Raw genomic sequence first — 23,374 nt, forward strand, 5'->3', positions numbered from 1 at the left:
AACTAAACAAAAACAAACAAACAAAAAAAACTTGTAGTAACCAACCTATAATGGAAAAGGTTCAGAAAAAGTACACACACACACACACACACACACACACACACACACACTTTAAAAGTATATATATGTAACTGGAGCTCCCACAGTGGTGCAATAGGATTGGCAGCATCTTGGGAGTGCTGAAATGCAGGTTTGATCCCCAGCCCGGCACAGTGGGTTAAGGATCCGGCATTGCCACAGCTGCAGCTTAATTCCCCTGGAAGCTACGGCTTAGATCTGATCCCTGGTCCAGGAACTCCATATGTCGCAGGAAGGCCCCCCGAAAAAAAAAGTATATATATATATGTAACTGAATCACTTTGCTGTACACATGAAATTAACACAACACTGTAGATCAACTATACTTCAATTTAAAAAAATTGTTTCAAAGGAAAATATTTTAGCATTTATTGTCTTAATACCAATATCTATTGATTCAAAAGTTAAAAAGTATGGGCCATTAAATGTATGCTCTTAAATTACTAAAAAAAAAAAAATACTTGGAAGAGTTCCCATTGTGGTTCAGCGGGTTAAAAACACAACTAGTATCCATGAGGATGAAAGTTTGATTCCTCGCATTGCTCAGTAGGTTAAGGACCCAGTATTGCCATGAACTGTGGTGTAGGTTGTAGATGTGGCTTGGATCTGGTGTTAGGCTGGCACTTGCAGCTCCGATTCAACCCCTAGTCTGGGAACTTCCATATGCCACAGATGCAGCCCTGAAAAGAAGAAAAAAAAAAACCTTAGAATTACAATGAAATCCTCAATATTTTGTCCATTACGTAACTAGGTAAGTAGAATTGACAAGGTCAATAATTAATGAGTAAGTAATATGCCAAAATAATTTTGTATGTTTATAAATACGTCAAAATAGCTTCATTGTCACATTATCCTCGGAAGCCTAAGAACACCACTCAATGGTCATTTATGTCATTTTCATCACAGAGCATTCTTTTTGACTTTGCAGTTTACTGAATACATCGTTCCCTGATTACTTTTGTTCTACTAAAAAGAAAATTTTTCTGGAGTTCCTGTCGTGGCGCAGTGGTTAACGAATCCGACTAGGAACCATGAGGTTGCGGGTTTGATCCCTGGTCTTGCTCCGTGGGTGAAGGATCTGGCGTTGCCGTGAGCTGTGGTGTAGGACACAGACGCAGCTTGGATCCCGAGTTGCTGTGGCTCTGGTGTAGGCTGGCGGCTACAGCTCCGATTTGACCCCTAGCCTGGGAACCTCCATATGCCGCCAGAGCGGCCCAAGAAGTAGCAAAAAGACAAAAAAAAAATTTTTTTAGAAACAAAATGAAGTTTGGAGTTCCTGTCGTGGCTCAGTGGTTAACGAATCTGACTAGGAACCATGAGGTTGCAAGTTTGATCCCTGGCCTCACTCAGTGGGTTAAGGATCTGGTGTTACTGTAAGCTGTGATGTAGGTCACAGACATGGCTTGGATCCCACGTTGCTGTGGCTCTGGCGTAGGCCAGCAGCTACAGCTCTGGTTAGACCCCTAGCCTGGGAACTTCCATATGCTGCAGGAACAGCCCTAGAAAAGACAAAAAAAAAAAATTAAGTTTAAACTAATTCAACAGCCACTGAAATTTCACTTGAAATTTTAAACAGCTACAAATCCAAAAAAAGGAAAAGGTAAACACATTAGCTTTAATATATAGCTAGTATACAATAAAAATTAGAAGAGCTATTTTGGGAAAGTTAATACAAGTAGAAATACTGATTAAAGTATATTCACTAAAAGTCCTGTCATCAACATTTTTATTTATTTTAATTAGCTTAGTAAATGCTAGAATATAAATACACAACAATATTCTCTTTCTTATAACAGGTAGTCTTTCATATAACTAAAATTCAAGGCCAACATTTTATATAACCAAACAACACAAAATAAAAAATCCGTAAATTATGAGAAAAGGGACAAGGATATAAGAAAACAATACATTTTATATAAATTATAGAGGACAATAACAATGAAAATCCATTGCTTTCCTCTCTAACTCAATTTTACAAAATAAAGTCAACACTTATTATTCTGTGGACTGCTTAAGAGGGCATAAACACCGTGTCTTTGAAAAGACAGTGGTCAAAGTCAAATGCAATCTTGATGTCAAACACTGTTCTTAGTTCTTAACTGGAGTTGAACTTCCTTTCATAGTCTTCTTTAGGTGATGATAGTTTGGCAAGATTTTCATCAGGAAATCCAGCTGTAGTGTCTGGGGCTAAAGAGATAAGAGAATCAAGAACTGGCCAGCAGAAAGTAAAGTTAAGACTACCAGGTAGAAATAATTATCAGTAGGTCATGGAATTACAGGTGATTTTCACTGACTTATTTTTGTTTCCCTATTTTTTAAATTCACAATGGACACACATTAAGTTTGGTAATAAGAAAAAAAACCAAAAAATTTTAAAATATTTTAAAAATATATGTAGAAGTTCCCACCTTGATACAGTGGGTCAAGAATCTCACTGTAGTGGCTTGGGTCACTGTGGAGGCACGCCTTCGATCCCTGGCCTGGCACAATGGGTAAAAGGATCTGGCGTTGCTGAAGCTGCAGATCAGATTCAATCCCTGGCCTGGGAACTTCCACAAGCCATGCGTGCAGCAATAAAATTTAAAAAGAAAATTATATGTATATATGTGTGTGTTGTGTTAATCAGTTTTCAACCTTCCTTCTGTAGATTTTACTTTGGCCTCTAAGAAGTGAAGGGTTCCAATTATAGTAAACAATGTAAGTAAAACACCTTGAGTACATTGCTTTTACACAACCTATGCAGCACACAGCTGTGATACCCGATCTTCACTCTTCATACATCAGCTTTGCCCAAACTTCCCTCATTGTAAAACTCACTTAGGGTACTTGTGAAAATTATGGATTTTTAGGCCCTTGCCCTAGACACTTTTGGTTCAAAACATCTGGGGAATCCTTTGTTAATAAGAACCTCTACATGATTCTTATCAGTGAAATATGGAAAACAGTGTTGCACACATACCATTATGTATTAAACTTCAGATATTATTGCTCACTTAATTCTAATCTCCCTTACCCCAACTCCAGCTTCATTTCTCCCTCTTCATTTTTGCTATTATGCAGAAAGATAGTGAAAAAATACTGGATATGTTATTTCCTTTTTGGTCTACAGAAGTAATAATATTTAACAGTAATAATAAAAGCCAAACATTACAGAATTAGGATAACCCAGAAGGAACTGGAATTTTAACTTCTGATAAAATATGGCTAAGAATCAAAAGTGCTAAATGTCTTGAAAAATATTTTCTGTGGGGGAGTGGAAGGAGGCCGGGTAATAAGGAAATAATTGAGTGTGCCAAGCAGTGAGGCTCCAAACTTCAATCAAGACGGAAGGTCTTCTATCCATGGGAAGCCTCAAACCCCCTATCTTATCTCCTACTCTAACATGAAATTCCAAAGATGTACTTTCCATTATTCCTGGTTATTAGGAGGGGACAATTTCTCATAAGGAAATTCTCATATTTCTCAGGAAAATAATTAAACATACTTGCATATTCACAAGATGCCTTTATTTTCAAGCCAACTATGTCAGTAAACTAATAGATGGACCCAAGTTGGCTGTCCAGTATAAATTTGGTAGGTTCATTCCTTACCCTAGAAGGCTGGTATTTTAGGAGGGAATCAGTGTAATTTGTAAGGTTTGGAGATACAGCTCCAAGGAAAAACATAAGACCAAGAGTAACATCTCTGGATTTCCTTTTCCCATAATTAATGTGTCACTGTCATCTTTGGACATATTTCTGATATTAAATAGTAAAGACTCAATAATTCCATTGTAGAGAAATTCTAGTTTTAAGAAGATTTCTCTGATGTTTTACTTTTATCATTTGCTTTTTAAATAGCAAGCTTGCTGCCCTCATTAGAACAATTATGTGGTATTTTGGGAAAAATCATTGGCCCTAGAAAAATGTGTTTTCAAAGAGAGGTTCCGGTACCTGTGGCCGCTCAGTCTGCACCCGACGCAGGCAGTCTGCGCCATAGATCACTGTGTTCTCAGGAATGACTTCAAACGTGTTCAGGTTGCAACAAGCCCCAATGATGCAGCCACTTGTCAGTATTACGTTTCTGCCTACATACGCTGCGGTTAAAGACACACAGAGAATTACCAGGTAAGGCATTCAATGTTTAGAACACTATTTTCTTCCCTAAGATGTGGCAGGTATAAATATACAAACTGGCCTTAAAAATATTAAAGAAAATACATCAGTTCAGAGTTTGTGCACAGATGGGAAGCAGCCACCAGACTAGTATTAAATGGACTCAGGACGGAGCTCTGGGGCTGACTATTGGTGTGACCTTGGGCAACTCGCTGTAAATTCACTGAGCAAGTTCATCTATAAAACAGAGACCATCCCACTTCTCAGTCTGCTGTAAATGAGGTTGTAAATGTAAAGTGCTAACACAGGTTTGACACAGAGTGAGGACGCAATAAGGAGGAAACGACGGGGATAATCATCACATTCATCATTAACTGGTAATACAAACTGAAATAAAAACCATTAAGTAGATTAACAAAAAGTCTGATTTCATAATTTAAAAAAAGAAGCATTTTCTTTCATGCCACACAAGACCATAAAAGAAAGGGCACTATTCTAAAGTCTCATCCTTCTGGTTCTCTCTGGGCAAGGTCTTGGAGATGGCTCCTGGCAGTGATGGCGATTTACATGGCCCCTTGCCTAGACCCACTTATGCTAAGTAGCTTACATTTCTTTCTGATGAGCTAGAGGAAAGCAGACCTGAAATTAAAGAAAATAAACTGCTAGAGAAACTGAGTTTTTTTTTTTCTTTAATTCTGCAATGTTAATCAACTAAATTACTACTGACACTAGTTTTTAGTAGAGATCCTTCTCAAATCTTTCATCTGAAATTTATAGTTCAAATACACCTTGATTTAAATGTACACAGCTAAAATTTTAATTTAATGTACTGAGCACATCATTAGATTATGTTCCTTACAGGCAAAGAGCCTCACAGCTACATTAGCCTACTTCCAACCACTCCTTCCTTCTAAGAACGTGACTTTGCCATGGTTTTTCCTTCGGCTGTTTTCCAAAACACAACAAAGAGAAAGGAGATAATCACTTTTCACAATAAAATTCCAAACATAGCTTACCTTTCGATTCAATAACATTATTATCTCCCATTTTCATGGCTTGGGAATCTGTAAGCTGGAGTTAAGTAAACACTGTAAACATGTTCATGTTTTTCCCTAGTAATTCACTCTGTCCTTATCCTGCACTGGGGCAGAGACAGAGGCATGGGAGGGGCCATGCAGGCTGGCCTGACCAGAACTCCTCGCCCAGGGCTGTCTGAAAGTAAAGTTTTAATCTTTAAACAGAAATATTTGCAAGTATAAACAAATACACTTCTATTTTTTAAAGAAATGAGCACTTTATACCCCAATATTAGTAACACTTTCATAATTGTTAAAAGAAAAAAAAATTTTTAATTTATTTATTTTTGGTCTTTTTCTAGGGCCGCACTGGGGGCATATGAAGTTCCCTATGGGCTAGGGGTCAAATCGGAGTTACAGCTGCTGGCTACACCATAGCCACAGCAATTCGGGGGGTAGAGCAGTGACTTTGACCAACACCACAGCTCATGGCAATGCCAGATCCTTAAGCCACTGAGTGAGGCCAGGGATTGAACGTGCGTCCTCATGTATGCTAGGCAGATTTGTTTCTGCTAAGCCATGACCAGAATTCCTATTTTAAGAAAATTTAAACACCCAATAACTTAAAGATAATATTATTAATGGTTCTCTATATAATTATATACATAATTCCATTCATTGTAACTGGAAATCAAACTGTACAAAATCAAACAGTATAAACTTTTATAGCTTGCTTTATTCAGTTCACCTACATTTGCAAACATTATTGCATGCCATGAAAATCTTTAAAAACATAATTTTAAATGACTTAATGGTTCTAATGGTCTATTTTATGCTTGTAGCTTAACTTATTTAAATATTTTGCTACTGTTAAAAATTTAGATTTTCTCCTTGAAGTAGTTTCTATTATAAAATAGTATTTTGCTGACATCATGGAAAGATTTTTCTATTGTTTAGAGTACAAAATCAGCAAAGTTATTGGTCAGACGTGAGGGGAAAAATAAACAGAGAATGAAATACTTTCATCCCTATCCACCATTCTTTGCAACAGACAACATACTGTCAACCTACAACTATACAGGAATCAAATGCACAGAGCTGTGGTTTGTAAATCAGGACAGAAGTCAAGATTACTCTGATTTATATCTACTGCCACTCGGTCACTGCTAACAAGTTGTAGCGACGGGAGCAAGGAGGTTCCTAAAGGTGAGTGTGAGTGTGCGTGTGTGTGTGTGTATGCACACACACCTGAAAACAGCTATTTAATTTACTCTATTGGGTTATTCAATGGAACAGAAGGGGCAATTTTTTTTTTTTGATATACTGTATTTTATTTGAGTTCTTTTTTTTTTTTTCTTTTTGCTATTTCTTGGGCTGCCCCTGTGGCATATGGAGGTTCTCAGGCTAGGAGTCGAATCGGAGCCATAGCCACCGGCCTACGCCAGAGCCACAGCAAAGCAGGATCCGAGCCGTGTCTGCAGGCTACACCACAGCTCAGGCAACGCCAGATCGTTAACCCACTGAGCAAGGGCAGGGACCGAACCTGCAACCTCATGGTTCCTAGTCGGATTCACTAACCGCTGCGCCACGACGGGGAACTCCTTATTTGAGTTCTTTATCTCCTCTTCTTAGTGACTCTGGCCAGAGGTTTGTTAATTTTGTTTACCCTTTCAAAGAACCAGCTCTTGGTTTTATTAATTTTTTTCTATTGTTTTTTGAATCTCTAGTTTACTGACTTCCTCTCTGATTGATATGCCATAAATAAGTCTTTTCAAAGAGCTGGATGGCCTAGTCCTAAAAATGTAATTTATATATTATACATAATATATACTACATGATATATAACATGTTATATGTAAGTATACTGTATATAACTATATATGTATATAAGTATTTGATAGACAAATTATGATACTTTCTATGGAGGAGATTTGGGTACTGAAAGATAGCTGAGATTCAGCTTTATATCCAAAACAAAAACAAAAACTAAAACATCACCCAATCAAAAAATGGTCAGAAAATCTAAATAGACATTTCTTCTAACAAGACAGATGACCAAAAAGCACATGAAAAGACGCTCAACATCACTGATTATTAGAGAAACACAAATCAACAATACAATGAGGTATTGCCTCACACCAGTCAGAACACCCATCATCAGAAACTCTACAAACAATAAATGATGGAGAGGGTGTAGAGAAAAGGAAACCCTCTTATACTGCTGGGAATGCACATTGGTGCAACCACTATGGAGAACAGTATGGAGGTTCCTTAAAAAAACTAAATATATAGAACTATTATATGATCCAGGAATCCCACTCCTAGGCATTTATCTGGAGAAAACTGTTAATTTGAAGAGATACATGCACCCAATGTTCGCTGCAGCACTATTTATAATAGCCAAGACATAAAAGCAACCTAATCCATCAACAGAAGAATGGATACAGATGTGGTACATATATACAATGGAATATTACTTCAGTCATAAAAGAAAAAAAAATACCATTTGCAGCAACATAGATGGACCTAGAGACTATCATACAAGTAAAGTAAGTCAGACAGAGAAAGACAAATATCATATGAGATCACTAATATGTGGAATCTAATAAAAAGGATACAGAAGAACTTATTCACAAAACAGAAACAGATTAAAAGATTTCAAAACCAAACTTATGGTTACCAAAGGGGAAATGTAGGGGAGAGGGATAAATTAGGAGGTTGGGGTTAACATATACACACTGCTATATATAAAATAAATAAGTAACAAGGACCTACTGTATAGCACAGGCAAATCTACTCAATATTCTAATAATCTATATGGGAAAGAATCTGAAAAAGAATGCATTATGTATATATAACTGATTCACTTTGCTGTACAGAAGAAATTATCACAACACTGTAAGTCTACTATACTCCAATAAAATTAAAAAACAATAGTTGGGAATGATTTCTCTTTAATTATCATAAAGGATACAACAGCCAACTTCAAATACATTATTAGTGCCAATGATCATGGGTTTCGGTTCTGAATCTTCTGCATCAGGAGTGATATTATCAGGGTGACTATAAAGAGAAAAGAAAAATTATCAAAAAGTTAATAATTCAAGAGGCAATTCTCCTGTTTTAGAATTTGAATTTAATTCTCTCAATTTTACTTCCATCAAGCTTAATACACGTAATGATCAAAGTAATTCCTTAATCCAAGTGAATTATTTATCTTCTGTGCTGGAGAAGACTTGATTCTGAGTTGAGGAAGAACTACTGAAATGTAAAGAAGTCATAAGTGTATATAGAAAGTCAGCAGTCCTTTGTTTTTTAAACTCAAAGCCCAGAGGGCCCTTCCCAGGATGAGGTAAAAAAGATGCTGGCTAGGACTTTCAGCTTGTTAAAGTGAAATCAAAATCATGCCTAATTTGAAAAATTTCCATTCTTCATAATCATTCAAGATGGTGAAACAAAAACAGATATCTACATAAAATAATCATTTTGTGCTATTAGGTAGTTAGCTGAAACATCTGGAATATAAAGTGTTTACAGTCTAAGAGGAGGAAGCCATTTAAAAATGGTGCTTTATCTCTGACAGTTGAATGACTGCAGAATATAGCTGTTGTTAACTGACTTACACTAAAGGTGCCAAAATATATTTTAAAAAGAAACAGCTTAATATAGTAAGAAACTCCCAAGTCCTAAGCAAGCATTAAGAAGAATCAATCTCTTTATCACAGTTAAATATTTTCCCAAGGCCTTTATTACAAATTCCATAAACTGTTGCTATAAATCAGGTATAAGCTTGAATTTCCTGCCAAAATTTTATCTAGAAAGCTTTACAAGTGCTTATAAAAATTTCATAGGTATTACAGTCTAGTTCACTAAGATAACATACACGTTCTAATGTTTTATAATTTGTTTAATCTTTAAAGTTTAAACGTTGCCTATAGGAGTTCCTATCATGGCTCATCGGTAATGAACTCGACTTGTATCCATGAGGATTCGGGTTTGAACCCCGGCCTTGATCAGTGGGTTGGGGATTTCAGCGTTGCTGTGAGCTGTGGTGTAGGTTGCAGATGTGGCTCAGATCCTGTGTTGCTGTGGCTGTGGTGCAGGCTGGCAGCTATAGCTCCGATTTGACCCCAAGCCTGGGAACTTCCACATGCCACAGGTGCAGCCCTAAAAAGCAAAAAAAAAAAGGTTGCCTCTAGGATCTCCAATTTTTCAAATGTAATTCTGGGTGTTAGCCCACAAGACAGTTGAAAATATGTATCAGAATTACAATCACGTGTCTGGGCATGAGTAAAACATTTTTTGCCAGAACCAAGAAATCCAACCAAAAGACTGCCTATGAAGCAGTCAGCATAGCACTGGGATGTGGGAATGTCCTCAGAAACGTTTGCTTAAGGAATAGAAGAGGCTGTCATGTAAAGGGAAGATTATCAGAGTGAGACTCAGACTCTAGTTATCTACCTAGGTGCCACCTCACCTTGGACAGGTCTCTTGTGCTGAAAAAGACCTTTAGTGTTGCCCTAGTTCTCAAATAGTGGGTTTTCCAGATGTCAGATGTAAAAGGTCCCTAGAGATGGCTGAAACAACGGAAACACTCTGTGGCACTCAGTTCAGAGCACCTGTCGAATCTTACTCACGCATTTATGATAAGCGCCTGTTCTTCTATCAGGTTACCTTCGCCAATCACTATTGGCCCGGCTTCTGCAATGATTCGTGCTTTAGGGTGGATCACTGTCCTGGGTCCTGTTCAAGGTACGGTGGAAAGAAATTAACTGTGGAGGCTGCGCTTCCAAGGAGGCTGTGGGGAGGAACATTTCCTAAAGTACGTGCCAGGCACCACACTAGGCCCATTACAAATGTTATCATTGTAGTTCTGCCAAATCTCAGGCTGAGGTGAGTGAAGACAGCACAGGCTTCGGAGCCAGACAGCCCTGGGTCACCCTCTATGCTGAAGCCTCCGTTATCTCAGTGGTGAAATGGGGACAGTGATAATACCAGGCTTGTGGGGTGTTTTAAAAGTTAGATGAAAAAAATGTTTGTAGACACACTCTCCCGGCACATAGTTGGAAATAAAAATTAATTCCCTTCCTTCCTTTCCTTCATAAAGGTAAGATGCTCTTTGCTTACAACACTGGTTCTTGCTTATGTAGGCGAACTACACAATACTTTGTCATACTGGTGCCTTATAGAATTAGCCCTTTTATTAAGGGATTAAGAGGAAATACGGGTAGGATGGGAGTTAGAAAATATGAAGACTAATGTTAGCTTTGTTACTTGTCACCATCCCTATTAAGCTTATCCACTGGAAGAAGGCAGAGCTTTTGATGTTTGGTCTAGGACATGATTCTATCCAGTTAAATGGTGAAAGGGGGGCAGAGGAAGGAACCACATGTGGGTGCTGGCATCCTAAGACTCTGCTAATGGAGAGTTCAGGCAGTGTGCCAGTGTGAAGTGGCAGAGCAGAAAGGGGTCTCACCACTTTACCATCGAGGTGGAGGAGGCACCAAGCTGCCCAAACCCAGACACTGACACCGGACACCAGTCCTGGACTGTAACACCCCTCCCCCTACTGTTATTTACCCAAAGGCCTAGCATTTTGGTGATAATGAAACCACTGATGAGAAAAACAGGAACTCACAGCAGCCTCTGCCTCCAGCACCCATGCCCAGCCCCATACCAAGGCCATCTTTATCTGTAAACAAGCAAAGAGGAGGTAACTGACTCTGAAAACCAGAGAGTGAACAGAAAACCGACAGAAGGTAGGGAGGGAGTCGGGAAGATGACACTGTCCATGAAATTCAGTACTCAACTGTTAATATACTGTATTAATAAATTGTTAATTTATTCAATAATGATTGTCTGCTTGTGACAGGCAAGATGCAAGGCTGTATATTACAGGGAAACAAAAAGGAATGCGTGCTATTTTTGCCCTTTGGAGCTTGTTTATCTTGCAAAGCGGGAATACTTAACATGCTCACTCACAAATGTATTAAAATAAATAAGGAGGTGTTCCTGGTGCCCAGAGAATTGGAAGGAATCTCAGTGCAGCTTATTTTCTTCTCTAACAACGAAGAACTGGGGATTGAGAAAGAGGGTGGGGCCCAAGACGGGACAGAGGGTTGGGGTTGCACAAAGTGGCTTGGTTATTTCTGTCACCTCTGGCTCCCCCAAACCCTCAGCTGCTAAAGTGAAATGTAGAAAGGGGAATCACTCAGATCCCTGGGAAGCCTCTTGAGGTGACTATGGTGGTGACCATGCAGGCCTTTCTTCTTTGTTAAAAAAGTACACATACACACACATTTATAAAAGGAATATACACTCACTACAAAAGCCTCATAAAAGTGAAAGATCCTCTCTCTTGCTAATCCCATTTCCTAACGCTGCACCACAACGGGAACTCCTATAGACACTGATTGTCTTCATGAATACTAGTTAGATTCGTGACCAATCAGTGGATTAAGGATCCAGCGTTGCCATGAGCTGTGGTGTAGGTCAAAGATGTGGCTCAGATCCTGTGTTGCTGTGGCTGTAGTGTAGGCAGGCAGCTACAGCTCTGATTCGAGCCCTAGCTTGGGAACTTCCATATGCCGAGGGCATGGCCTTAAAAAGACAAAAAAAAAACCAAAACAAACAAAACCATAAAAAAACAAGGAATACTACTTACTCTGCAAATTGCTTTTTTCATCTAATAAATCATATATCTATTTTTTGAATGGCTGAATATTATTTCACATCATATTAATATGCCATAATTTATTTAACTAATTCTTTAATGATGGGCATTTAGAAGTTTCCACTTTTTTTTTTTTTTGTCTTTTTGCTATTTCTTTGGGGCCGCTCCCACGGCATATGGAGGTTCCCAGGCTAGGGGTCGAATCGGAACTGTAGCCACCGGCCTACACCAGAGCCACAGCGACGCGGGATCCGAGCCGCGTCTGCAACCTACACCACAGCTCACGGCAACGCCGGATCCTTAACCCACTGAGCGAGGGCAGGGACCGAACCCGCAACCTCATCGTTCCTAGTCGGATTCGTTAACCACTGTGCCACGACGGGAACTCCAGAAGTTTCCACTTTTGGGGAGAGGTACAAAAACAATGCTGAAACAACACTTGGATTCCTGTGAAGTGAGAAATTTCTTATGGATCTTCTAGCTGGGTGAATCAACTTGAATCTGTAGTTTGCACAATACCAGATTTATGTCTTACATCAAAATGTCCTATGATAAAGAGACACGATATTTCCATTTCAGGTTCTTTGTAGCTAAAGCCCCAGCTAGCTCCCCATTGCTTGTCTCAAAAGTCTAGGCTCTGGCCTTTATCACTTAAAGGCTATGTGCTTAATCTCTCAAATGCCTCCGTTTTCTCATCTATACAAAGACAAGATCTATGATAACTTACCTCACTGGGTTAAGGTATGGATTATATAAAATAAGGTTTGAAAAGGAGATCATGGGGTCTGGCTCATAGTTCTTCAAAATGGGAGGTTCATCACTAGCTGACACTAAGAGCTAACAACTATCACAGCAAACAAAATAACACCTGGTCTGCGAAAGAGAAGAAAAGGGACTGCTTTACTCTCCTCTCAGGTATTGGGGTAAAACCTCTTTTTCACAGGGGAGGAAAATTCTTCACCTTATTGTTAGATAATAAAAAAGATTAATAAAAATATTCCATACTAGCATTAAAAATCTGACAGAAGGAAGAGATAGTCATGGCCATGACAGAAAGCAGATCCTTTGCTGGCAGCCAGATAAACATCCAGAGGCACTAGATATTCCCCTTGTCCTCAGGCTGTAGCTTTTGACAACAAGCAGTCTTGTAAGAAGCTCCCTGAGAAAGGGCTAATAAGACAAAGGTACCACTAGAACCTGGGCTTCTTTAAGAGTTCCTCTAAAGTACAACTTTGAAAACAATTGACATCTTCATTTTTCCCTTTCAAAAATAATACATATTAAGTATACCAAAACCCCCAGAGAGATGAACACACTTTTTTTTTTTTTGTCTTTTCTAGGGCCACACCCGCAGCATATAGAGGTTCCCAGGCTAGGGGTCTAATCACAGCTGTAGCCGCTGGCCCATGCCACAGCCACAGCAACACCAGATCCAAGCCACGTCTATACCACATGTCACGGCAACGCTGGATCCTTAATCCACTGAGCGAGGCCAGGGATCGAACCCGCAACCTCACAGTTCCTAGTCAGATCTGTTAACCACTAAGCTATGACGGGAGCTCCGAACACACTTTAAAAAAAATTAAATAATCTCCAATCCCATGTATTCTTATGTAATATTTAAAAATAATTCTGAAGCTATTTTATTTAGCCAAGTGTTTCATTATTGTCATTTTTTTAAGATCATTATTAATAAGTAAGTTAGTAAATAACTGAAAAACTGGTTATAAATCTGAGGGCCCTAGGATATAAAGCATCATCACCGGCTTCTGTGAGACCTGTGTTCAAGACAACACCTCCACCTGGTGGTCACGCTGCCAAATTACATGTCCTGGAGTTCAAGGCTGAAAGGACTTAGGTTAAACTGAGTTGTGAAGTTAACAGCAAAAGTCATGAGTGACAATAAACCAAATAGTTCCCCTTTACCTCTCTTTTTTGGGCAGAGACTAGAGAGATTAGTATGTACACGGAACTTCTGTACATGTGACTGCTTAGACTTCAGTTTACTGAACTTCTTAAAGGGAACTTCCGACTCAGGTGGTTTGTCTCTACACAGCACTGAAGGTTGGCACCAGACAGGAGGGCAACCTGCGCAAGACCCTGGGCAGTGCCCACATATTGAAATGTGAGCACAGTCTGCTCCACACTTCTCTACACGCAAGAAGCACTTTTACCTCCAATGGGACTGAATTCAAACCCAGTTGAAGGGTCCTGAGGTTAAAATGCTTTAAAAATAAAAAATTGTCACCATGGAAAGTTTTTTTTTTAAAGGCTGTTGTGAATTTTCTTAGAGCTCTTTCTGGCAGGGTAGTTTGTATATTTTCTTACTGAATGTGCTGAAACCCTATTTGGCTTATCTCCTTGTTTGGATAAATGTGTCTAGAGTTGGAGCTGCCTTACTGGCTGATGAATTATTTTTCTAAATGCTTGGCTGGGCTTGACGCAACCTAGCCAGAAAGACATTCCTTGAATCAAATTTCCATTCTGCTCATTTAGTAAAGGGCATTTTTCCTGTCTATCTTTGCCTCGGAAAGCAATCTTTGTGGACATCTTCATATGTCAATAAATAGTTACAAAAGCCACAAGGTCTCTTGAAAATGAAAACAATTCCTATGACCTGTAAGCTGAAGTACCTGTAAGGACTGCTTTATATGCAATGAACTTCTCAAGTCAAAGCCAGTATTCTGCCTATTAAAAAAGATTTTAATATAATGTTGTATATATGACTTATATGTTATAAACCAATGTTACCTCAATTTAAAAAAAGATTTCCTAACACAAATTTTATTTATTTTTTAAAATGATTTTTATTTTTTCTATTATAGCTGGATTACAGTGTTCTATCAATTTTCTTTTTCTTTTCTTTTTTTTTTTTTTGCCTTTTCTAGGGCCACTCTCAGCGGCATATGGAGGTTCCCAGGCTAGGGGTCCAATCGGAGCTGTAGCCACTGGCCTGCACCAGAGCCACACCTACACCACAGCTCACAGCAATGCTGGATCCTTAACCCACTGAGCAAGGCCAGGGATCAAACCCGCAACCTCATGGTTCTAGTCGGATTCGTTAACCACTGCGCCACCATGGGAACTCTAACAGTGTTCTGTCAATTTTCTATGCAGTATTCTAACACAAATTTTAAGCCAACTATACTCCAATTAAATTAAAAAAAAAGATTTCTACAATAAAAGGGAAGCTTTTGATACTAAAAACTCTAATGGAAAGAAAAAGTGGCACAAAGAGCTTCCATCACAAAGCTTTTCCACTGAAGGCATTGAGTTCTGCTTTCACATTGCAGTGTCCCAACCAAGTCCTTTTCTAACCCAAGAAGACTGCCCTCACCTTAAAATAGGACTACTTGACTCTGATCAGAGGGACCTTTCTGAAATGTTTTTCAGCTTTCAAAACAAGATTGTCAGGAAATAATGCATGGCCCAGGAATCAAGGCAGTCTAAGTAAAAACAGGCTTGATGCTACAAAACCTTATTTACCCAAATTATGGTTAACAAGAGAGCTGTTATTTTTCCCAAAGTCTGTTTCCTAGCAGCCTCTAATGAAAGGGGTCAGGCTCCAGCAGAGCCACAAGCCATAGGATTTCTGGTTAAGGAGAACACTTCAAAGCTTTAGACTAGTTTCTCTGATAAACCAAACACCTGATTTTCTAGGAAAACAGAAGATCAGGAGTTCCCATTGTGGCTCAGTAGTTAACAAATCAGACTAGGAACCATGAGGTTTCAGGTTTGATTCCTGGCCTCGCTCAGCAGGTTAAGGATCTGGCATTGCCGTGAGCTGTGGTGTATGTTGCAGATGTGGCTTGGATCTGGTGTTGCTGTGGCTCTGGCATAGGCTGGCGGCTACAGCTGTGATTAGACCCCTAGCCTGGGAACCTCCATATGCTGAGGGTACGGCCCCAAAAAGTCAAAAAAAAAATCATTTTATATTTTAACTGTCAGAGCTGTGCATGATCAGCTGGTTGCCAAAAACTATATGAAAAGTAGATTTAAATTTTGCACTTCCTTATATAAATTTAAACTTTTAGGGAAAATAGGAGGATAAGAGAATAGGGTAGAATAGGGTAAAGAATGGGGAGAAGGACCAAGAAATGAAAGACAGAGGGAGAACAGGAAAGTGAGTGCTGACTCCTGAAACCCCCAGGCCTCAGTCTTATGCAGTGGTCCAGCTCTCCGTTTCACAGGATACAGCCTTTATTGCTGTTCTAGAAAAGCTTCTGCAAGTACAGGACCTGTTTTCAAATCTAACACACACACACAAATGTATGTGAATACCTGTGTGTACATTCGTGCCTGTAGAGATACCATACCATCTATAGATCTACTGTGTGTGTGTTGAACACTTTCTGTTTAAAATGGAGAAAATGAGGGAGTTCCCACCATGGTGCAGTGGAAACAAATCCAACTAGGAACCATGAGGTTGCAGGTTCAATCCCAGGCCTTGCTCAATGGGTTAAGGATCCTGCATTGCTGTGGTTGTGGCATAGGCCAGTGGCTGCAGCTCTGATTGGACCCCTGGCCTAGGAACCTCCATGTGCCGCAAGTGCAGCCCTGAAGGGACAAAAATAAATAAATAAAAAAATAAAAAAAAAATGGAGAAAATGAAATGAGGGAAAGTATATAATTGTTTCAGTCTTAACCTTCCTTCAAATCATAGAATACTTTGAGAGCTAATACTAAGTATCATTCCTCAAATCAAGGAAAAAAACATAAAAAATCACAACAAAAATAATGCAGAGGAACATTTGATAAACATGTGGCCATCATAATTTCTCCTCATAAAAACTTTGCAAGTAGTTTAACAGTTAACAAAGAATCAATAGCGCATTGAAAAGAAACAGGATCACCTACCTCCTCAACTTCAAACTTTGTCAATTACAAATAACTACATAAATCCAATCTGGCAAATTCCTAATAATGTTCCATCATACTGGTACCATCTTCACTGGTTTTATAAGACATGATGTCTGAACTGGTTGGAGGCTTAGACTTACTAAAATTAAAGAAATGTTTTTCTTTTACAGATACTGTTAGTATAAGGGAACAAGGCATATTTCTCTCTGAAAGTGTGCTTAATTCCCTGAAAGCTTTACCCTGGTAACATCCAGTGGCTAGTCAGGATGTGCTCATGCTAATAAAGCTACCAGGGCACCGTATCCAGTGAAAACATATGTAAAAGAACTAGTGGCTAAAATGTGTGTTTGAGGAAGTACACTGTTCATTTAGCTTAAATGCTGGATTTCATCTCCAGCAAGGCTACACTGATTTAACAGTGTGATAATAAGCTAACATTTATTGAGTACTTACTATGTGTTAGGTATTGGGCGATGACTTCCACCAACATTCTCTTATTTAATCTTTCAAAACACCTATAAGGGAGGCACAACAACTGACAGGCCCTGAACTGCCTACCCCTAGAGTAAAAGCCTTTGTGTGTTTAATCCGCCACTACAAGCAGCTGAACCTAACAGCTGATACACACAACTTCAGAGATGGAGAAGATAAACATTAGTGATTTAAGCAATATGCCCAAAGTAACCCAGCAGGTAAAGGACGAGGATGCTACCCAAGTCCCCCAGACTCCATGGTTCACACTCTTAACAACTACCCAGCAGAATACAAGCTCTGTGAAAGCAGCACCTGTCGCTGCTGTGTTCACTGCTGGGTCCCTAGTGCTAACACAGTGCCTGGCACATAGCGATAGGTACACAATAGATGTCTCTTGAATAAATGAATGACCTTACTATGTTGCTTTGTCATTTTATCTGATAGGAGTTTTAAAACAGACTCCATCACACTAAATTCTTTTAAAAATATTAAACACTTAGAGAAATACATTGTTTTGTCAAAAAAATTAGAACATCGGTCAAACAGGGAAACATAGAAAATAATACCTAATGAACTGTGAGGCACCAAAATAAATTAAATCCACCAATTCACCGATAAGCTATTGTCTTACCTATAGTTACATCACCCCTGATTTCACTCTCTACACATACAACTGCTCCAGGTGCAATCTTCACACTGTAGGAAGAAAAAGGTAACATTCACCATGGTCAAGTCTCAAATAAAATATTGTTATAGGTGCTATCCTGATACCACAGTGAGAAAAAGATTAAAACAAATTGATGGAAAAATGAAAAGTGAATTGTACAAGGGTAAAATTTAGTATATTATAAACTTCTCAGGAGGCATACCATCTGTCGAGCTAAAATCATATCATGCCTTCCAAAAAAGCTTGAGAGGTTTGGACTCTAACACCAACATTGTTTCTAAATAGCAAAAAGCTGAAAACTACTTAGATATTCATTTGTAGGGAACTGGTTAATAAATTATGGTATGCCATAAACTAATATACAGCATAAAAAAGAATGAATAATCCTTCATGTAGAGATTTGGAATGATCTCCAAGCTACATTGCTAAGTGAAAAAAATCAAAGCCAGGGAGTTCCCTTATGGCTCAGTGGGTTAAGGATCTGGCATTGTCACTGCAGCAGCTCATGTTGCTGCTATAGTTCAGGTTTGCTCTCTGGCCTGGGAACTTCCACATGATGCAGGTGTGGCCAAAAAAAAAAAAAAAAATCAAAGCCAGAAGATGGACAGAACATGCCACTATTTTGGTAAAAATGAGGAAAAGACTTAATTCAAAGTATTTAACAACCAACAAGGTAATATTAATATAGAAACAGAGAAATCTCAAAAGGAGAAAATAGAAATATTGGTGAAGAATAAACTATGAAAGAATAATACAAGAAAATTTCCCAGGACAAAGTCTACTGATCTTAACTCTGGAAGGACTCAGTAAATGGAAAAGACCTGTGCCAAATAACATTATCATAAAATTTTGAAACACTATAGAAAAGATCCTTAAAAGCTCCCAAAGCCCCCCCCCCCCAATAATTAAAAAAAAAATAATCAAAGGGGAAAAAATAATCAGAACAGCATCAGATTCCTCCACAGCAATAGCAATACTGGATACTAGAAGACCCGTAATAATTCCTTCAGAAATCTGGGTGAGGAGTTCCCTTCGTGGCACAGTGGTTAACGAATCCAACTAGGAACCATGAAGTTAAGGGTTTGATCCCTGGCCTTGCTCAGTGGGTTAAGGATCCAGCGTTGCCATGAGCTGTGGTGTAGGTCACAGACAAGGCTCAGATCCTGTGTTGCTGTGGCTCTGGTGTAGGCCGGTGGCTACAGCTCTGATTCGACCCCTAGCCTGGGAACCTCCAGATGCTGCAGGAGCGGCCCAAGAAATGGCAAAAAAAGACAAAAAAAAAAAGGTCTGGGTGAAAACTATCTTTAACCTAGAGCGTTTATCCAAACTAGTCATCAAGTATGGAAGGAAATAAAGACAGGTTTAGATTTGCCACAACTTAAAAACAAAAAAATCTCTTACGTACTCTTTTCTAGGAAGCTACTGAAGGATGTACTTAGCTAAATAAAAGTATACCAATAGGTGTGCACGAAAGAGAGATACATCAGGACAAGAGCTGTACATCTGTCTTAGCAAAAATGACAGAAGACTTCAAGGGGAAGATCTTCACAAAAAAAAAGAAACAAAAAGATTATGTGACGAGCATTTGGAAAAAATATGACTAGACATTTGACATATCTGTTTGAAGATCTGAAAAACATCAGTACATAAAAAAAAATAAGAAAATGAAAAATGAAGCTATTTGGTTAAATTTTGGATGAGCTCAGTTTGAGGTATCCACTGAGAAAGATCCAGTATACAATTGAAAATACAGATTTGGAGCCATGAGACTGTTCTAGGCCAGAAATACAGCTCTGAGGGCCAGCAGGGTAAAACTCTTTAACCTGTTTCTTCATCATTCATGTTCTAGAGCCCTCCGAAATATTTCCTAATATAAATGCAAAGTAACACCAAAAATACAGACCCTTCAAAAATCACAACTGTTAGGAATATCCGTTGTGGCGCAATGGAAACAAATGAGACTAGTATCTATGAGGATGTGCATTTGATCCCTGGCCTCACTCAGTGGGTCAGGATCTGACATTGCCGTGAGCTATGGTATAGGCTGCAGACTCAGCTCAGACCCCGCTTTGCTGGGGCTGTGGTGTAGGCCTGCAGCTGCAGCTCCAATTTGATCCCTGGCCTGGGAACTTCCATATGCCTCGGGTGTGGCCCTAAAAAGCAAAAGAAAAAAAAAGAAAAAGAAAAAAAATCACAACTGCCTTACTGATATGGAAAACAAAAAAAGACGTGCACAAATTTTTCTTCTATAAATTTCTGTGAACAAACCTTCCTACCATAAAGCATTTTTAAAGCACTAAGAAAAAAGAATACCAAACAAAAACTAATAATCCCTGGGTCTATCTTTAAGAAATGCTGGTGAGATTAGACACAGCTACATCTGTTTCCATCATTTTGACAGGCAGTGACTTTCTACAAGGCAGAAATTTGAAATTTCGAAATGACCCACCTGGGTTACTATGTGTCATGTGACTGCTGAAATCACAAAAAAAATTATAACCTTTCTACTGAGTAAGAGAAGCAAAAACTTTAGTGACAAGGAGTAGAAAGCAATAAAACGGTCCAAACCTCTCATTTTCTAGATGAGGAAATTGAAGCCCAGAGATTTGAAATTTCTTGAAGCAAAATTCATTCTTGGGGCATCATGATCCCAATATCAACGATCTCTTTTCTGTCAGCTGAAAGTTTCCTGGAAACATCCTATCATTTTGCATCTTTTTCATGTGACAGCTGAATGATGCTGCCCTTAAATGTATAGTCATTTATAAACGCCTTTTCTCTGATACCTTTCCTTTAAAGTGGGTTTACACATTTAAAAAAGCAATTTCATTAAACCCTGGCCAAATAAGCTTAACTCCATAAAATCTTTTTTTTTTGGGGGGGGTGGCATCATGCCGGAGGCATGTTGTAATTCCCTACCCAACGGCAGCACAGCAGCCACCCAAGTGTCTGAAGGGATAAACCCAGATGCTTAACCCCCTGCGCCGAAGGAGAGCTCCTAAAATATCTCATTTTAGATACGATTTCCCATTTCAGGGTTTAGTCCCTCAGCCTCCCTCTATGAACTTTTTGGGGAAAAAAGACACTATTTAACATTTAACGTATCCTGGGCAAGCGAGAATGGGAGAGGCTCATGTCTTCAGTTTATGCCCAACGAAGAGACCTCAGGTAGTGTGTGGGACAATCAGCATACTTCTTTGTGTGGCAGTTATAAATTGACCACTAGACCAACTAAAACATGGTGGAAATATCTCCGTGTAGACTCCGAGGCACCTGGAAGTGATGCGCAGGGGAGAGCAGGCAGCTGGAAGAAGGCTTAGCCAAGGACCTAACTATTAAAATAACCATCAACACCCTCCTCCCCACTGCACACTATCAGATATTCCGTACAGATAAAACGTACAGAATATTCCTAGAAGATCTCCTCTTAGGCTTTATGAACAAGATGAGAGCTACCTGCCTAAACAGAAGAAAAGCCTAAATGTTAGTTTATGGCACCCCAAACAAGGTCTGTCGGTTTTCTTTTTCAGGAATAGTCAGCAGATGGTGCTCAACACTGCTGCTTTGGGAAACAGTTTGACTTATTAAGGGTGTGTATCTCCCATCCAAGCCGTTCCTATTCACCAACAGTGCCAGCAAGGAGGGCCGCTAGAGAAGCAGCCCCAGAGTCTATCCCCACACGTTTACGAAGCGGCTAGTTCTGGCCCAGGGGTGGCCCCCTTTCTGACAAGCGGCCGTGAGTCCGTCTACACAAATATACAGCGTCCACGATAGGGAGGAAGGGATTGGGGAGCGGCCAGCACTCCTGTGGCGTCTGGGGACACCCGGCAGCTCCAGGCCTCCGAAGCGCAGCGCAAAGGAAGAGGAAGGTATCTCCGAGTCCTGGGTGGCGGCCCCTCCCGAGACCCCTTCGGCGCAGGAGCGCTGAGGAGACCCGAGAGGCTGCCGAAGGACGAAGAGCAAATACCTTCCCGCCACGGGCTCTGCATCCCTTCCCGGGCCTCCCTACCCCGACTCCTTCGCCTCCTCCCTCCGCGGACGTGGCCTCAGAGCCTTAGGGCTCTGAGCCGGGCGCCTGGAATAAAACACCACCTCAATCCCCACCTCTGGCGACCAGAAACAGGTTCCACCCCTGCGGAGAGGAGAGAAAGACTTTTTCTCAAACAGCAGACCCACCTCTTTTGAGTCTTCTCCGCCATGTTTTGGCCCCCGGCTCCTATTGGATCGACACAACCTCCTGGGCAAAGCGATGATTTCTACGAGCGATTGCAGAGCCTGGCAGAATCGGGAGGGGGCGGAGCCTGGGGGCTGCTCTGGGGGCATGGCAGCGTGGGCGGGGTCAGCTCTGGTTTTTCGGTTCTCCTTTGCTGGTGTGGTTGGTGGCTCTACGCTGGGTTTAGCAGAGTCAGGGGATCGATGGACTCGGATTTAGTCCGATCCAGCGCACGTCACGGTGACCTCATTATACCGCAGTAGTCACTCTCATCTCCTTTCTTTAAAGATCCTCCTGCTAAACTTTGAGGCCCTTTTCCCTCTCAGCGTGAGGTCATTATTGCCATAAATTAAGCATCCTCTGTAGGCTGTCCTCAGGTTAGCAGCGCTAGTTGTGTCGTCTTTGCCCAGTTTCACACCTGATTATTCGAGTGCCTATTTAACGTGTCCACTTGAATGCTTCACGGTCTTAACAAATCTAAAATGGCCAGAACAGAGCTTTTGATTTAATGCCCTCGCCCTCTCTCCAACCAGTTGGTCCTTGGATCTCTGTCTCACTAAAGGAATCCACCATTCACCCAGTTGCTCAAACCGGAAAGTCCGAGTCATCCTCACCTCTCCGTATTTAATTAATTCGGCAAGTTCTTCTGGTTCTACATCTCATTCTACACTTTGCATAAATTTACCACCTCTCTAATCCAGTCTCTGCTACTACTCTCCCCTGTAGTCTGCCCCTTTCACCCTGGACCTCTAAAATCAGGCTTCCATCCCCCTCCTGCCCCCCATCCAAGCCATTTTTCTGCAGCTAAAATCATCCTTTAAAAACTAAATTCAGGAGTTCCCGTCTTGGCGCAGTGGTTAACGAATCTGACTAGGACCCATGAGGTTGCGGGTTTGATCCCTGGTCTTGCTCAATGGGTTAACGATCAGGCGTTGCAGTGAGCGTAGAGGCGGCTCGGATTTGGCGTTGCTGTGGCCCTGGTGTAGGCCGGCAGCTGTGGCTCCAATTAGACCCCTAGCCTGGGAACTCCATATGCCACGGGAGCGGCCCTAGAAAAGGCAAAAATACAAAAAACCCCAAAACAAAAACCAAATTCAGTTATTTTACTTACCATTCCTTTAAAAATCCGAACTCTTCCATATCCTGTCTCTGAGCTTGATCCAGAGACCCCTATTTCTTTAATTTCATGTTCCTCTTCCTCTAATCACATTTTTCTTCTCCAAGAAGCCAGGCTGAATCTCAGCCCAAAACGCTTCCACCTGCCCTCTGCTGACTTTTTAAGTCACACACTAGGTGAAT

General features: G+C 40.2%; 1 protein-coding gene across 1 annotated transcript; it reads right to left on the reverse strand.

Moving 5' to 3' along the window:
* Positions 1 to 1,674: 1,674 nt before the first annotated feature.
* DCTN6 (dynactin subunit 6) lies at positions 1,675 to 22,129 on the reverse strand. The gene is made up of 7 exons (XM_047772550.1): positions 22,039 to 22,129; positions 17,827 to 17,891; positions 9,826 to 9,931; positions 8,163 to 8,251; positions 5,189 to 5,236; positions 4,011 to 4,153; positions 1,675 to 2,265 (listed from the first exon to the last, which is right to left on the reverse strand). The coding sequence occupies exons 1-7, from the start codon at positions 22,059 to 22,061 to the stop codon at positions 2,167 to 2,169; spliced, it is 573 nt and encodes a 190-aa protein (XP_047628506.1). The 5' UTR covers positions 22,062 to 22,129; the 3' UTR covers positions 1,675 to 2,166.
* Positions 22,130 to 23,374: the final 1,245 nt, after the last annotated feature.

The sequence above is a fragment of the Phacochoerus africanus genome, chromosome 3, assembly GCF_016906955.1.
Source record: "Phacochoerus africanus isolate WHEZ1 chromosome 3, ROS_Pafr_v1, whole genome shotgun sequence".
NCBI lineage: Eukaryota > Metazoa > Chordata > Mammalia > Artiodactyla > Suidae > Phacochoerus > Phacochoerus africanus.

Excerpts from the sequence above, each read along its gene's own strand:
- DCTN6 (XM_047772550.1), bottom strand. The coding sequence starts at position 22,061 with ATGGCGGAGAAGACTCAAAAGAG. Across the intron at positions 9,932-17,826 it reads CAGGGGTGATGTAACTATAG|GACCCAGGACAGTGATCCAC; the intron begins GTAAGACAATAG and ends TACCTTGAACAG. Across the intron at positions 8,252-9,825 it reads CAGGCGCTTATCATAAATGC|TCACCCTGATAATATCACTC; the intron begins GTGAGTAAGATT and ends TTCTCTTTATAG.